We start from the raw sequence: 18863 nt of genomic DNA on the forward strand, positions 1-18863 counted from the left end.
GCACATTGTAGTGTTTCATTTTTTTAACTGGTACATGAACAACATTCTACAATGTAAATATTTCAGGCTTTTACAAGATTTTGGGGTGGTCAAGAGACTGTAACCCACAAAAAAACATCAGCCCCTGCAGTGAACAGCATCTGAATCCCATCTCTACATTCAGAACCAAAACAAAAGCAATATGTCATACAATGACAATTTTTAAAGCAGTTACGTGGATAGCATTCATGTAATTTGGATTTTGCCATGGAGCAAAATTGGAAGAGGCTAAACTGTTCTTTTAAAAATTATATTATATATATATATAAATATATTATCTTTTTTTCACCAGTGTTATGTAGAGAAATGTTACTTGTTTAATTGTGAATAGTTTGTTTGCATTGGTGCATATTTAGAAAAGCAGAAGTAGTAGATGCCAATTTCTGTAGGCTATAAGCAGCGGGCCACTTAAAAATGAATGGCGGGCCACAAATGGCCCCCTGGCCATTGAACACCTCTATTCTATATAAAATAGTTTTAATATAGTTAATAGTTTTGTGTGAGAATAAAGGCTTTCGCAATGTGTTCACTGTATGTGAGTGTTTAAAAAAAAAAAACGATTGTAAACTCTGCGTTCACTCTGTTGTATTGACGACTGATGACAGGTCATGTGACTTCTCTATTAGGAAGGAGTTCAGAACCCACGCTGAAACCCAGTAGGCTTGCTGGGAGGGACTTTGTGGAGGCAACAAGTCCAAAGCTGGTGACAGCGGCTGGTAGCAGCTCTGACAAAACTTTTAGGAGGATAATTAGAGAGGCTTTTTTCGACTTTAAATGTGTCATTAAAGTGTGAGGGTTAGCATGCGGCAAAAGTTTGTCTAGACTTTTGGAGCGCGTCCTTCATATTACGCATGGCGCAGCGCAAGAGAACATTACAAGTTGGAGATGGGAAGAATGGAACGGAACTGTGTGTCACGTCACCCACTGGCCGAGCAACCGATTTACGCTTGAAAAAAGCAGCGCCAGTAATTTTCTACTTGAGGAGATGACGGCGTGAGAGCTCGACCTCTGGTGCACAGGCTGGACTTGAAATTGAGCCCATGTGAAATGGTTTCGACCTGGACTACAAGCTGGGAGGACATCACTTGACAGATGAGCGTGAGAACGAGCACAGTCTGTCCGTCATGAGGATTCTGACTTTACTGTGCGCCATGGTCGGGCTGTGGGGGTCCAACGTGGCCAACAGAAACTGTCCGGACCTGATCGTGGACAGCTGTCAGTGTTCGGCCGAGAGGTCCAAAGACCTGAACAGGCAGCACGTGCGAGTCAAAGTTGTATGTGATGATGTGGACCTGATGGAGACACTGCACCCCAGCTTTTTACCCAACAGAACCTTTTCACTGTGAGTAGCGACAAACTTATGCAACTCAGCATGTGAGTGAAAGAGAGAGCGAGAGAGCGAGAGAGAGAGAGAGAGAGAGAGAGAGAGATGTAAGGCTAGTCATGGTGGGTTATGGTTAATGAAAAGTAAAAAATAATTCGTTCAAAATGATACATAAATGATACACTGATCCAGAAAGTCATTGTAACCCTTAAGGGTACTTTTGTAAGGACAAAAAAAAAAAAAAAAACACATTGCAAATTGTTTTTCACAGAGCTTATTTCCATTTTTCCAATAAATGCATAAATCATTGTTTTCCTCCCCTACATACTACTACAAGGTTGATAGCAATTTTCAATTTTACATTTAAATTTCGTAACCCAGCCGACCATGAAATCAGCAAAAACAAAATGACAGACCTCGTCATAACGGCAAACTACAGCGGCCTTTGTCAGCTGCCTTTGACTAAAATATACCCTATTAGCTGCATTATACTGAAAGTTATTCAAATTTGGATGTTGCACTTTGATTGCAACTCTGTGAACCCTTCCTTAATATTCCCGTGTGCTCTCCTGTTGATGAAATAGCACTTCATACACTTGGGGGGGGGGGGGTTGATAATGTGCCTTGCCTCTCTGCAGGTGCACTGACTGACTACTTCACTAATAGTGAAAGTTTTATTTCTTGGAGACTTGAGGAGTGCCTTGAGAGTGTGAAAGTAAATATGAAATGTAATGGCTATTGACAAATTACAGCCAAGCACGCATTCTGCACTGCAAGCTCGGTTGATTAATGGTGGCACTTTGCTTACAGTAATTTATTTAGTTTGGAGTTTTGTTTTGTGCAGGCAAAGAGACTTTTCTTCCTCTAAGTGGGGAATGGTTAAGGGCTGTGTTCTGTATTTAGAATTTGTCAAAGTGGTGCTTTTTGAAGCTTAAAGGTACTGAGGAAATTTGACTTTTTAAAGTGGTGCATCTTGTTAAATAAAGGGGATAAAAAAATAATCAATATTGGAATGTACAGTATACATTTGGAGATTTGGAACTAAGTAACTTGACTTAAGTTAGACTGACTTATTTGCATAGCAAAATAGGTTTTAATAGCAGGGTTCCTATGCAAGTAATGGATAGTATAATACATTTTCAGGTCTGGAAAAGTACGGAATATATCAATTATTGTTATGGGCTGGACGAGTATGGAAATAATAACAATCAAGATTATTTTGATTGTAATCACGATAAAAAAAAAAAGAATTATCCATTTACTTCAAAACTTACTCTTTATTCAATTACTAAAACTTTGACTACTCAAAACTATTATCATAGCCTCATAGTATTCATCCATGCACGTTGAACTCTTTCTTCTGTGAAATTTAAGCCTCTTGCATTTTCATTCTGCTACATCCTTGCACACATTTAATCCCTGTAAAAGCATCACCCATATCTCCTTACCATATTTATTTTAGCTTATGTTATTGTTCTCTATTCATAAATGTTGGCTTGGCTAACCTGGGACATCGGGTATCGGGAAATTGTGTTGGCATAAGGAAAAAGTTCTTGTATCCTTGAATTTTGAGGAACGTAAAAGTTCTTGAAACCCTGAAAACTCAACTTGAAAATCTAAGTTGAAAGGACAATGAGAAAATAAATGAGTAAGAAAGTAAAATAGCAATTAAAAAAACAATATATACAATACCAGCTGTTCCTGTCATGCGCGCGCGTTGTCCTCATATGGGCATTGTGGTGCCGTGCAATGTTTTAAAAACAAAAGTGTGTTTTGTATTTAAATATACAATGTGTGGGATTCTTTTTGTTGTGTTTTGTTTTACAGTAAACTCAAACTAGGGTGTCATTATACAGCACGCTCAGGGATGGCAGAACCACCTTCGCTAAATACCTGCTACGCAAGCAACATGGTGCATTCGTGTTACGTTCACAACGTCGGGAACTTGCACACGCAACACAGCGTTCTGCACAGTAATTGTTTGATAGATCGAGATAAGCTAAAATCGGAATTTCGATTAATTGCCCCGCCCTAAACTATTTTACGGAAAAAATATTCATGTTTCCAACAACAATAACAGCTCTATTTTCTAAAATAACTTATGAATATCTAACAAATATAGAGATCGGTCTGTGTGTGTGTGTTTTTTTTTTCTGAGGACAGAAGTTAATAGTTGCGTCATGATTCAGCCTAATTCCTTGGTGAGCTGCTCTGACTGGCCAGGAAGCAGTTTTCCTGCGCTAGGAAATGTGACCTTTGTCAGGCTGAAGTGGCCTCCCCGCTCACTCTTTTGTTTAGATGTGCTGTGCAAATAAACACATATATCCAGGGAAGTGTACACATACCAATGTCAACTGTAGGCAGCCCCACAAATCTCCCCAAAATGTCGTTTTCCCCTTGTCTTACAACCACAATGAACTGTTTGTCAAACCACTTCCTCAGTGTAGAAACCATTGCTTCATTTTACACGTTTATACTTGGGTGTTCTTATTTTTTCAAATATATTGGTGAGGAGACGTCTTGCAATATTGCAGTGTGTTGAAAATGCCTCAAAATCTTTACAATACAATATAGAAGCTCACAATCAATATTTCTCAATTAAAAACATTGAAATAAAATGCACTCTACTCACCATACATTCAGGTGCAGATACAGCAGACCTCAAGCAGAACTCAGGAAGTACATACTACTTTAAAAATGTCCCAAATGTTTATTTTCGTGTTAAAACAAGACAGCCAGCAGCAGCGTTGATTGAGCTCTTTTTTTAAGTTCAGCATTTTCAGCTCAACCAATCAGAAGTATAAGCTGAACAACCAATCAATGGAATGACTAACATCAGTTTTAGTATTTGGGAAACTGAAATAAGAATAGTTAAAAATAGAAACAAATTCAAAAGCGTATGTGGTCGATAGCAGAAATAAGTATTTGAAGGCGTTCGGCAGATTTGCATGGCAGCGCATAAAAGCTGAAATCTGATTGGACCCCCCCCCCCCAAAAAAGGAAGCTGTGCATCCAAGACACACACTGTGAAAACACTGTAACATATTTTTATGTGCATGAAAGCTCAACTGATTGACTGTTGAAAGCCCCTTAGGGACTGAGTGGAATATATTTCAGCCACCAGAGGCTTTAACCGGATATATTTTCAGCTCAAACATGTAAGGGTGTGTCGGCCGAAGAGAGATGTGTAGTTGATTGACAGTTGACAATTGAACAGGGCGTGGTTTTAGTCAATTGAACACACCCACAGCGTCCAAGACCAGATTTTTGTTCTTTTCCCACAATTTTAAAGCCTAATTTAATGATAATAAATTTGGCAGGGTTGTTATCAAAGCTCTCCTATGTGGTGTGTCAAATTTAGAAGACACTTATTTTCATCAAGTCAAAAATTTACTGTAAATGTAGTCTTGGTTTCATTTTGTGTCATTTCTAGTTGGAGCTACTGATTATCTCATTAGTTTCACCTGCTCTTGTAAGTCGTGAGCTCCTGTGTCAGCCAATCATTACCTGCTCTGCGCTTCTGCCTTCTGCTGACTCATTTGTAATTGAAATGTCTGTTGGTATTTAGTCGACATGATTTTTTTCTGCTCTTGTCACGCTTATCATATTTGTAGGCAGTGCTTAATAAATGCAGAGGTTTTTTTTGGGGGGGGGGGGGGACTGTTCTGGTTCGTTTTTGTCTGATTATGAGAAGAATATATTTTCATATTGAATATATTGCAAGGATTTTTGTGGTCAGACGGTGTAATGCTTGAGGATGAACAGATGGTAAGAAAGCCTCCAATGGCTCGAGTGGAAAATTGCCTCACAGCTCAAGTTTTGTTTCATCACTGCTTATGTTGTTGGAGCTGACAGCTTGACTTGTGGCTCTAATGGGAGTGAGCGCACATAGCTTGTCCACAGGAAGAACAACAACAGATTTGGCAAGTGACCGTAGAATAGGGTAGACAAGGAATGGCAGACAAAGAGTCATTGGAGACATAAAGCAAGTGTCTAATAGAGGGTTGGGACACTCGGGACAAAAATGGTCCGAGATGATGTTTGAATAGTTGAGTCTGAGGCTCATTGAAGTTCGTATGGCTTCTGCAAATAAGTTGTTTGGATTGTTTGCCGCTCAGGCGTAACTCATTCATGTATCTCACCCTCTAAGGCTCTTCCATGAACAAAGAGGTGCATACTGAGAGAGAGCACGAAATATTAACTCTGCATATGATTTTGTAGTCTCGTTTTTCTCAGTTGAGTCTTATATTCGATTTCTGCTTGTGTAATTAAAAAGCCATTGTTGCTGGTGACTGCTGTGATAAATGTCACAATGACATCATTTCCTCCCTGCATATTTTACTTTCAGTTAGGTACACTACGGCTATCTAATGTTCCCTATGTTACTCCACGTTTGAACAGTCACACAAAACTCCTTGAGCATTCATTGGACAATGTTCATGATGAGAAACAATGCATACTATTTTTATATCCAGGATGATACCACCTCTGCCTAAATTTGAGCCAGGAAAAAAACCCTGCTTGTCATGTACAATATTATAAATATATAAATAAACAAATAAATAAATAAGAATCAGTATGCACCCTACTGTACTGCAAAATTTTGTTTAATTACCCACAGCCATTTTAAGCAAGTTTTCAGTCAAATTCAACTTGTTCTGTCTGCAACGGCTAAATGTCCGTCGGCACCCCCCCCCCCACTGATAAACACCTCGCCCTGGACTTGGATGAAAAAAATATTAAGATTTTTGAGCCTTGCCCACGTTGCTGAAAAAAAATCCGAGAGGAAACACTGAAGGATAAGGACTGATGATTACAAATGTTTTTGCTCTGAGTGTCTCTCATGCTTGCATCTCCTCATGCAGCGTTGGCAAGGGTGCTTTTTATTTTTTTGCTGCTCTTTCAAGTGCAGTAACTAAAAGCTATAGAAACACATAGCCACAGGGAAACTGTAAACACATTCACTATTTCAACTGAGTTGTCATTCCACATTACCTATTAAATTACTATTGATTGAAATTACAAATACTTCACTTTATGATGCCACTGTTCTATAGTGAGAGTACTTTACTCACTTTGAATTAGGGGTGTCAGGCAATTAAAAACATTTTTTTTTAATTAATCACATGACTTCAATAGTTAACTCACGATTAATTGCAAATTTTATATCTGTTCTAAATGTACAATAAAATAGTTTTCTTCCAAGTTTTCATATCCTTGTTAACATAAAAGTGGAAAAAAATATTAAACTAATAGAAACATGGCTGCATTTTTTAGTCATTGACACATTCATTTCATAATGATTCATAAAATTGAGTTAAAATCAACAAGATGTACTGTGCGGTAAAAAAACTAATGTGATATCGATTTGTGTTGAGGTCATTTTTCTGCCACTAGATGGCATAATTGCATTTGTAAGACGGTGACAGCTCAGTGCATTTTTCTTTTCATATTAACAGCCACCTAATCTTTAACATGAAGTAACTTGTGAAATTCAGCACATTTTTAAAATTATAAAATACAACATGAACCCCTAAGCATTATTATTAAATTTTTTACTGCTAAATTTTGACGTGGACGTGTGTGCTGCATTGCGACTGGAATTCCCCCAGTACAGGCTTTCTGAGTAAGGGGCTCGTTAAAAAAATGTTGTGACATTAAAGAAATGTTAAAATAACTCTAAATTAACGCACTCATTTTGACATCCCTATTTTAAATATTTGGTTCAACTGAAGCATCTGTGTAATAATTGATATAGAACAGCTTCTCATGTGGCTAATAAAGTACTTAAAAAAAAAAAAAAAGGTCTCAGCTATTGTAATTCTCTGCTATATAATATATTAAGATTTAGCAAATGCTGATTTCTAATTGGAACAGAACAGGTCTACAGTATTTTTATTCAGGAATTCTTCTGCGTTCTCAATACATTAGACGCTTCTCATGTATTGATTTGATTGAATTTTCTTCTTCTGAAATGCTCTAAACATTCTGATTTGCTCTGCAGTACATGTGGACAGAGGTTTGTTTCTACGAGCACGGAAATGCTTTCGCTGAGCGTACTTGGCTCACACACGCACACCAAAAAAAAATTGTATTTAATGTGTACCTTTGTTTTTATTTGCATCATGTTAATACATTTTCGTTATACAGTTTTTTTCTATTATTATTAAGAACAATTGCTGTTTGTTGCTTAAACCTGTACTCATCTCAGCGAGGTGGTACTGCGGGGAAATTCACTGCACTGATTCACTGCACTTTCGGTGCTAGTGAAAGTGATTTTTGTCTGGATTTGCGTATCTTCTTTGACGTAACCACACTAAGCTCTTCCAAAGCCTGCTTCAGTACTGTTTGAGAGGGAGATGAAATCTTTTGATCCAAGATCTACGGGTTTAGCATTAAGTCGTCTGCTGTGTGGGTCCTTGTCATCAGTGCAGGGCATTGCTGCAGCTTTTGGTGAAGCACTAGAAGAACATAACGCTGAGGGCCCGAGGGACAACATTAGAAACAAGTGCAGTGGAACAGCTTGGGGATTTTAAAGGGGATATATTATGGAAAATTGACTGTTATATTTTATACTCTTTGGTCTGTGGAATGTCTTTTAAGTTATCAAGTGTGAAATTACAGTAAACACAACACTACACTGATACTTTGAATTAGAGGTTCAGAATTTTTTTCCATGATCCAGCCCAGAGCTCAATTTAGCAAATAAAATAGCAACATTTTTTCCACAGTGAAATTAAGTCAAATGCCATTCATCTTTTCCAGCACTCAAAAACAAACAAACAAATGTTTGTGTTTTTAATAAAGAAAAATTGCACCGTATTGTATGAAAAGTTGAAAGCAGATTACAATGTAATAAAAGAGAATATAAACAAAATGGTTTGATTTTATATATATATATATATATATATATATATATGTCCTAAAAACAAGAAATATGCTGTGTGATTGTTATAGTTCTGCATCCGTGGGGTATTATTGCACAAGGCTTTCACAGACAGGTCATATTGAGACACCTGGGAACTGTTTTAAATTGTGAACTGAAGGCAATGCAATGCATAATACAATATAGTAGTGTCTTCTTTAAATCAAGTGCTTCTCCATACAGTAAATGGACCATTTATTGCATTGCAGAAGCCTTTTTTTTTTTAAATATTTTTAAAATATTTTTTTGATATTTGTGTTTCCTTAAATAGCTTTCTGCATTCTCTCGGCTTATTAAATTCTACAAATATAGTTTAGCATATTTATTCCCTACCTCCTTTTAAGTTCTCTCTTACTCTGTGGGAGCCCTCTCTTACTCTACTAAGGTGCTTTTTGTGCCCTTCAGACTTCTGAGTAGTTCAAATTAATATTTCATTGATATATACACAATGCCTGTGTCTGTGTTCTCCTATGCATGCCAAATAAACCACAGGACTGCGTACAAGACAACAATTTTCCTGTAGATCTATCCTGTATATGTTGAACAGTCAATCAGGTGCTACCGCCAATCTCTCTTTGGTTCCCCTAACATTGTTCTTCACTGACTTGAGAAGCTGATTTAGTGTCGGACAGTTAATTCCAAGATGTTGACCCCTTTTCACTAATAGTATGATAGATGACTTTTTATGGTATTATTCATGCACATTTGCTATAAAATAACGGTATACTACCACTCTCCTTAATTGCAGTTCCATTATGTGTATGATATTATCGATGTGTAGATTCGTAATTGGTTATTTTGGTTCCTGGGAGTTGGGATTATTTTTCTTGATATTTTTTCTTGTGCTACTATTTTTTTTGCCGTAAAGATTTAAATCCTATATTCCTCATTACCAATAAAGGCTTATTCTATTTTCTATTCTATTTTTTTTAAGAGCACTAGAACATTTAATAGAACATCCAGTGTCTTGATGTCACCATCCCATGCAGGCCAACAGTAAATAAACTGTATAATCACTGTTCTAGCAACATTTCAAGATTCCTGTAAAAAAAAAAAATATTGTAGTTTTACCAACAGATGATGTTCTGGCATATCCTTCTGCACAGCATCATTGGAAATATCGTAAACATATTTAATTGGAACATGCAAAAGTTTGAGAACAGGGAACAGCTGCATTACAGAAGAGGATTCCAAGTTGCTGCATTCCTCTTGCACATACTGTAAGTCTCCAAGTAGGTAATAAACAGACATTGACACAACCACCTCGGAGAATTTGTACTGAAAGTGATGCAGCGTAGGATTTTGTCTCTTGATGCACCTTCAATAAACAAACTTGGCTGAGTACAGACAATAATTGTGCTCTATGGAGTGCACTTTTAAACATCCATGCTCAGTAGGTGTGAATAATTTACATCTAAGTGGCTCCCTATCTTCTTCTGCTCTATCTTTGTTTTGGATAATTGTAAAGCATCTCTGTATAATACAATAAAATAATACAAATGCACTGATTATTGACACATTTAGAGATGCATTGTAAACAGAATGGGAAGTTACTTATTTGAAATGCATTAACTGTATTTAACCTACTGGCCCGAAAGCACATCATCAAGATGCAATAAGTTGGTGTCCATATAAACAAAAACCCCAAGCAGGTTCCATTCGTGGCTCATAAACTGCCATTGGTGTGCTGCCAGCGACATCCAGTATCCAGTATAAAACAATGAAACAAGTGAAAAAAATGCTCACCAGAAAGACTGACCCATAGCAGAACTCTATAATGTGCAGGTACATTCAGAAAAACGTACATTATTTAATGACCTTTTAAATGTTTGGTGCAGTGCATTGTGGGATGCGTGACATCAACATCCCGAGCTCTTCCGGCTTTTTTTGGTGGAAAGTATGTTTATTAATGGTGAAACTTTTTTATTTTTTATTATTATTATTTTGTATTATTGTATTATTATTTGTATTATATGTATTATTATTTTGTACAACAACAACAACAATAATAATAATAATAAGTGAGGCCAAGCTGTTCAGATAATGGATGGATGGATGCATGGAAAATCCCACTTCCTCCCCACTACCACAAATTAGATGTATTGGCGTGAATTGAAAGTGTGTGAAACCTGCATAAGGAGTATGAACCACGTTGTTTTAATGAATTTTGTGCTTATTGTGTGCATGCATAAAAATATTCACCCAAACTGTGACTCTACAAACTATATATTTACAGTACTTACTACTAATGATGTGATCTTGCAAGAAGAAAAAACATAATTAGCAGATTATTAGAAAACTATTATATTTCCCTAACATAGCTTTTTCATTCTTTGGTAAAAATAACAAATGATTTTCCTTGCTAAAAAAAAAAATAGACTAAATTTGGAATGCTGCAGGTTTAGGGATGCAATTGAATCTGATCTACTGCTGTTAAGTTGCCTTATGAAAGAAAATAAACAGCCAGAGGGGAATACTTTTCTGAAGCAATGCAGAATGAGGTTAATCAGTCAAAAAAGATGTCACCTTATTCTCGTAAATTCCCCATCGCCTCATTCTCTACCACTTGAATAAACAACTTGGGAATTTCCTTCTCAGTTTTGATGGGTTGTATCCCAGGCAGATGTGCCTCACTATCATGTAGAGACTGTGAGAGTCTGACAGTATGCTTCTCATAGGTAACCCCTGAAGCAATGTCAGTTTTCCCATCGAAGGTCATTGTTGGTTGATATAAAATATGTTGTTTTCATTGGCTGCGCCTTTAAACTCTATCTTCTAGAATAACACTATTTTTGGCCGGGTGAAAAAAATGTGTCTCAAAAACTTGAGGCCAGTGGATTTAAATGTTTGTAATAATTAACATTGTGATCTCTCCTCCACTTGGTCCTTATGATTGGTGGTGTGGATGGTGTCGGTGTCTATTTTGGTTTCTGTTCTTGTGTAATAATACAGCTGGGTGTCTCTGGTGCACGGCGGCCAGGCTCATTTCTAGATTAGCTACATTTCAGACCACACAGTGTGTCTCCCAGCTGTAGCGAGGACAAATTGGAAGCCTGAGCTCCTGTTTAAATGAAGAACTGACATAGATCTCACTTGTCTTCATAAATCTCCCATTTACAATTGGAACACTTGACAGGTATTGAAATGAACATTAGTTGTTGCTGCAGTAAACCTATATTATCATGTTGATGTCCTTGTGTTTCCCAACATTTATTGAGACAAGGTACCCACATTTAACACACACAAACAAAAAGTCACCAAAAAAATTGTGGCAAAAATATAAATACTCAATTAATTATGATCTCATTTAAATTTATGAACAAATTGACAAATCTGGGTCTGTTTCACTAAACACAACGCTGATGCACTGGCATGATGCCATCATTTTCTGATATTCTGCTGTATGAATGGCAACAGATGGATCCACCATTTTATTCTACTTTATGATATCTAATGAAAGTTCATTCCATTTTTCTGTTATTCACTATATAGAGTTGCATAGATTGATGAACAAATAAATATTTGTAATTAAGTATGAATTTTTGGACCTATAATTTCTCCTTTCCCAGCATTTTGTTCATCTCACATGGCACAGTACAATATTAAAGCTCCCTGAATGGGAAACATTGCCTTAAAGAAAATTAAAGTTAAAGTTTACAATATGCATTACTTTTACCCTAAAATGACTGAATAGTTTTACTGTCACTACCTTGACAACCCTGAGATATCAATTACTAGTCATCTATAATAGTGTTTCTCAAGCTTCTTACAGCAAGTAATAAAAAAAAAAAGCCTTCTAAGTACGACTATAAGTCAACCCAAAAATGTCTTTACAATAATATATTCTATGCAGCCCCACTAGTCTAAACATGGTATTCTGATTAACATTGCGTTTGTGAAATATAGAAAAATGCCCCATTTTTATCCATCTCAGGGGAAGCCATGTTGTCTCTTGCTGTCAACTGAAAATTACATCTCAGTTCTTCCGGGGTCAGGTAACAACCAATCACGGCTCAGGTTAACAACAACCGGTAAAGACATTTTTTGCGTTGACTTCCCCTTTAAATATAGAAAAACTGAAATTAACTAATTAAAATTTTTAAAAACAAACTGTTTTTAAAGATTAAACGCAAATGTATCGTACCAAAACGCTAAATAGAATTGAACCGCATAGGTACTGGCAGTGATTATTTTTGCGTGCCACTGGGGGGGCGTCTAGTCGTACGAGTACCGCACTTTGAGAGTCACTATTTTTGCATTTGTAAACCGGCGATTGCCAATTAGCAACTGCATGCACTACAGTACTGCTGTTTTATTTGATTTATTTATTTATTTTTAAATCACAGCGGCTTAAGGAGGAAGTCGACCAAAAGTATTGGTTTTCATACGAGAGCCTTTGATTTGAGTCAATCAGTTTTCAGAAGCATTTACATTTTTTGGAAGGTTTGCTTTCGGTTGTGTGTAGTACATTGAGTTGCCTTTGTCTTTCATATGGCTGGTGCTACAATTGCTCTTAGATTAACTGGTGACCAGTCCAGGGTGTAGTCCACATACTGTATGGCCATGACTAAGTCGGGATAGCCCTCAGTTCACCGTGACCCAGAACAGAATATGCAGCATAAAAAATGCAAGGAATGAATGGAGGGTAACACTAGTTAAATAATCATCACAGTAAAATTGTGATACTTTTAACACAGAGTAGTGTGTCAACATGTTTTCTGCATTCCACAGAATCTTCCCTTTTTCTTTGCAGTTTATCCACAGATAACTTATTTGGCAATGTGAATAATGAGTTGGACAGATACGCAGAAGTAGTTCTGTTTACATAATGATCAATTATGTTATTCCACTCATTTCCTGGACATTAGGCAGATGCCCAAGTTGGGCACGTAGGGGCCGGCAAGCAGATACACAAACACATACACAGCATATGACACGCTTGAGTTTGTTCAAACAGAGGCTGCCTGTCCCTGTGAGGGATGTCCGAAAAGGGAGGTGTAGGTGCTTTGGGAACAGGAAGTACAAAACCAAGTGACAGAGCAATCTATCTCATGATCTCACAACATCCATATGTGACTCTCAAAAGAATTGCTGTGTTTTCTTAAAGCAACAATAAAAACACCTTTTCAGTTTCAGCTTTCATTTTCAGTAAATGTATAACATATTGGGAAACCTGACCCTTTCAGCACCTTCTCGCCATGTCCATTTCACTTCATGCCGGCATTTATTGGCTTAAAACGTCTTATGTCAGAGAGCTTTGTGTGAAAATAAAACTGAAGTGACAGGGCCCCAGTAGGATATTGATGTCCGGATCAACAATAATGAAAACATATCAACTGTTGCTTTCTGACTTTCTGGCTCCCTTCCACTTCACCCAGCTTGGTGTTTCCAATTGAGTTCAGGAATTTCACACTGATACTTGGGTGGTTGTGAGGTGGCGGCAGGGGGGGATAATAAACGTCACATTGTTTGTCAAACCATCAACACTTTCTGATCTAGTTCTAATCATTTCATCACAACTATGGAATGCTTAACTCAGAACTCATGAGGTTCTTCTTTAAATATTCATCAATTATTATTAGTGATTTTTATTTATCCTATCTAACATAACTACTTGATTACATTTCACAAATCATGTCATCCAGTAACCTTCTCTATGCTCCAGGGTAAGTTATATCATATTAAGATCTAATCAATTTGAAATTCAAATGTAATCTAAAATGGCACACAAGTCTAGCTGACAACCGTAAAGTAAATTAGTAGACCAAATATCTTGCTGCACACGAACAATCTGAACATCCTCAGGAAATTTCTGATTATTCCCTTATTGCACAGTAAACAGTAAACATTATAGTTATCCTACTACATACACACATTTCAATATTTTTCCTCTTTAACTCATTCACTCCCAGCCATTTTCACTGAAGCAACCCCCTTCGCTCCTGACAGTTTTACTGGATTTTGACAGATTTTGCAAGGCCCACAGAATATTGTGTTCTATTGCTATAAAAACATTATAATCTTTTCTTTCATCAGGAAAAAAAAGTATATTTCTATCTGTTTCCGTTTTGCATCCATTAGCATTAGAATATAGCTAAGTTTCATCATTATTTACAAATCTGTTAAGAACTGTGAGGAAATCAGTTTGTTTGCAACATGGGCCTGGTTGATTTCTTATACTCTGCTGCCACCTTCTGACCGTTTTTGTAATTACTACCAAATCTTTGCAGTTCAGAGGCTGGATCAAAGCCTTCTGTATGCTCTAGCATATTATTATTTTTTATTTTGGGGTACTTAAAACAAAACAAAAAAATATACGTTTTTTTGGAACAAATGAGTATTTATAATATATTATAATATTTTTTATATTTATAAACTCATTATAGTCTTATGAAAAGGAAGACGTTCAGGCTTAGTTCTATCTTGTTTCTTGACCACTATTATATAAGGTAAATATTTGGTGATGGGATTTTTTTTTGGTCTTTATTATATAGACAACGACTTGATACAGTCATTTAATTGAATTATTCATAATAAAAGTAACTCTTTTCACTACTTAATTATTTTTTTATATCAAATAATTTGGAATTATTATTATTATTATTATTATTACAAGGAATTAAAATTATGTCCAGCCGTTTTCCTTCATTTTTTTTGTGAATATATGTCACACAAATGTCTCACTCCAAAATGACAGATATCATATATGTTCTACCACTGCCAATTACTACAGCAGTCATAATAATAATAATAATAATAATGATAATAAAAAACACTGGATACTGGATATTTGATGATTTGTGGACAGTCCTAGCGCAGACGGTTAAGAAAAATACAATTGTTGGCGCTATTAATTACACTAGTAAGCATGTTGCTATGACTTATCTTTTCATGGCGCTTGTGGAGTCGCAAATTCCTGTAATGGTTCTTGGTGGAACACAATTGTCAGCAAATCGCTCCTCATGGCGGCCGTTTTTGTAGCAAATCTCTAACAATGTTATTTTTGATCAATGTCAGTTTTGTCAAACCCCTAATCAGTTCCAGGCCAGGGATGTGGACTCTTGCTAAATGCTAACATGTTTTAAGACACGTCGTGACCCGTGACACGCTTCCCGCAGCACCTTCAAAACAAATGTCATTACACATTCCAGCTTTATTGTGATGCGGTGCGACGACAGTGCATCTAACTGTGCGCAAATGACATTTACCTAGTTACCTAAAGCCATTATTCCCAACACTGGTGAACAGTCCAAGAGGTAAAGCAGCACTGTAGTGATGATTTAAGAGTTAGATAGTTTAATCAATATTTAACAGATAGGAAATCCAGAAAAAACAGTCAATGAGTGTTTAAAGTTACATCAATCTACGCAGTAGAATACGTATCCTATAAATCATCAGCAGTCTGCTCTGTTGCACTGTGGCTCTGAATGAAATTGTGTGTGTGTGTGTGTGTGGGGGGGGGGGGGGGGGTGTGTGTGCGTGTAAATGTGAGTGAATCAGAAACAATAAACCAGACCTGCAAAACCGAGCCTGTGGCTCAAAACGTTGAGTTGAATATTAAAGTTCCTTTTTTTTTCAGCCAGAACAAGAAAGTATAAACATTTGTCTGCCATAGACTGTTCTCTGTTGGGGGAAAAAAAAGACATTTTTGTAATTACATTCTATAATTTTTATGTCCTACTTTGATAAAAGTGACATGATTTACTGATGCTAATAGGCGTGATAATGATGCAACTGCTGTGTGTTGATAAACTTTTATAGACAATATCTACTCATAACTCACTGTGAGAAGGACTTTAAATAGCTTGTGTGATTTATATTAGAAATGTATCTGTTACACCTTGCCATGATGTTTTATTTTAGTCAGCTGCACATACTGTAAAACATGTTCAATTTATTACAACTGCCAACGTAATATACTGTAATCTAATTTTTTTTTATGCCCGCAAACTGGAATATAATGCTTTTGTGTTACGCTGGACATACATTGGTAGCATTTGTGTATCCGAGGGATTGGAAAAAATATTGATATTGTGATATAGCTTATCCCTAGTGTAAATTTTTTTATGATTTTGATGATCCTACACTGTACTCTAAGAGCAGGACTGCCGCAGGCAGTCAATAGTCTTGGATGGCGGCCTTTGTGACACCCGCGTACGTTGACATATTGGATGTGGCAAAGTGAAGCGATTGTTCATTTTCTTCTTGGAGATTTATCCCTTAAGGACAGAACTCATGGGATTAATACTGAACCATTACTTTTTATTGTATTATGTCCTTGTAACATCGTTTTGCAAATATCATTTGCATATTTTATTACAAATAATGGTGGCTAGATCCAATAAGATGGAAGTGCTGTCATCTTGCATGAAAAAAAAAAATATATATATAAATTATCTTCATTTCAGATGTCAAAAGGCTTCTGTGGCTCCTGTGTTCTCTTTTCTGTACGAAAAGGGTTCAAATGTATACCATTAAAAAAATTTAAAAAACCTGAAAAATGTGCATTGACATGTTTGTCAAGTAATCTTGCGTACATAACATTATTTTCAGTAATTGTTTCTTTCGTGCAGAAATTTATATTTGGGCAATAGAAATAAAGGTTTTATTTTGAAACATTTTAAAGAGAGTCCATCTACAGAAATGTGTGACCATATCAAGCCATGCACAACTAACGAGAGAAACTGTACACTTTTATGTTAACTGCATTGACACATAGCACTGCAAGGGATATTTCATGTTTCAAAACCATTAATGATACTATCTGCATAAACTAAAACGTACCATACACCGTACAGGTATTTGTAACAAAGACAACTTTGAAATCAATCTAGAAAAAAAATCTGAATCAGCCTGCCAAAATAGCCAAAGGAGAAGAAAAAGGGGTGCAGGTTGGCGCTGCAAAACAAACTCAGAAAACTTATTTTTGAAGGTAGTTCACCAAAGAAAACATTCAAACTTATAAAATACATAAAAAATATCAACTATGACGGGGTATTAGCTACAGATAAATATACTTTTTTCAGAGGGGGGATAATATGAGGGGGAAAAAAACATGCAAATTTGCAAATTTATAAGGTGGCAAATTTGCAACAACAAAAAAAAGATCATTTACATTTTGACTAAGACACATTGGATAGGTTAAGATTCTTATAACGGCCCTATGACCTATGAACTAAGTTTTTATAAATGTTTTATTGTCTGATATTAACTCTTATAATGTCAACGCCTATGTAGACTAATAAATTCATAATAATTTTAATAAGCATCATATAGAGGCCTTATTAAAGGTTATTAATACTTTTTAACTCTTGTTAATGCTTATTACTAGGACCTAATATAAAGCGTTACCTCTTTTTTTTAACTGACATTATACGAAATTTAATAGCAGTTTGACTTTTTCAGCAGAACTATCTCTACTGAATTAGAACTCTTCCATTGTTGCACACTTAACTGTTGCCAATCTTCAACACTCAGGACCTTAACTTCTTTTTCCCATTTGACTTTTACATGCAATGAGACTCTTCATTTGTTGTAGGCCCCAATAACGTTTTGAGATTGTGTTTTGGATAGGGCCCGAAGTATAAGCATCATTAAAGACTTTTAACAAAATATTATCCCATTCCTCTTGTGCGGTCTTCTTCCTAATGTTCTCAATATATTGTCAGGTCTGTAGAAATCTATAAAAAATCATCCTTGTCCAATCCAGTGACAACCATTTTTAGTCTGTTGTATACTTATACTTATTTTTGTCTTCTAATGTATGATTCCTGTTATTGTCCCATTTCAAGCCAAAATTAGAACATTGGATCCATGGATGTGGTTTCTGCATTTTTACCCATCATCCCCCATAAATAACACAGACACAAGTTCTAAATGAGTTATTAAAAGCTTCAGACTCCATAGTTTTAAATTCTCATCTGGGAACATATTCACATTAAAATGATATGAACTCATTTGTTCCCTAAATCGTATAAATACGTTCTATTTTAAATGTTTTACGTGTCCCAATGACGTATTTATGCATTTTTAATGTTTTTTTAAGATAGAGCAGGCAGAAGGCTTTAATGCAGCCTCTCAACTGCAAAGAACGGTTGAAGAAATGGTAGTTATTACACAAACGGCCAGGAGGTGGCAGCAGAGCAAAGGAGATCAACCAGGGCCATGTTGAAAAAAACTCAATTCCTCACAATTCTAAACAGATTTGTGAATAATGGTGAAACTTAGCTATATTCTAATGCTAATTGCTTCAAAACGGAAACAGAAATAAACACACAATATTCTGTGGGCCTTGCAAAATCTGTCTAAATCCAGTAAAACAGCCGGAGTGAAGTGGATTGCTTCTGTGAAAATGGGTAGGAGTGGATGAGTTAAATTAAGATTTTGGAACAGTCAATGCATCGCTAGTATTTGTGACATGATCATACTTATGTACTGTGTATGCTGACTTCATTTCTAATCACAGTTTGTCCTTGAACAGAAATCTCAGTAACAACAAGATCGCTGTGCTGAGGAACGGCTCCTTCTATGGCTTGGCAGCTCTGGAAAAACTGTAAGTACTTAAATCAAGCTCAC

The 18863-nt window shown here is 36.2% G+C and overlaps 1 protein-coding gene across 1 annotated transcript in view; it reads left to right on the forward strand.

Moving 5' to 3' along the window:
* The first annotated feature begins 737 nt into the window (after positions 1-737).
* The window catches only part of adgra1b (adhesion G protein-coupled receptor A1b), a 139161-nt gene continuing 121035 nt past the window's right edge, over positions 738-18863 (forward strand). The window contains exons 1-2 of the mRNA XM_086093321.1: positions 738-1381; positions 18769-18840. Of these exons, the coding sequence (XP_085949447.1) occupies positions 1164-1381; positions 18769-18840 (290 nt within the window). The 5' untranslated portion in view covers positions 738-1163. The remainder of the gene's footprint in view (positions 1382-18768; positions 18841-18863) is intronic.

The sequence above is a fragment of the Leptonotus elevatus genome, chromosome 13 (assembly GCF_054856555.1).
Source record: "Leptonotus elevatus isolate MCC_2025b chromosome 13, RoL_Lele_1.0, whole genome shotgun sequence".
Classification (NCBI taxonomy): Eukaryota; Metazoa; Chordata; class Actinopteri; order Syngnathiformes; family Syngnathidae; genus Leptonotus; species Leptonotus elevatus.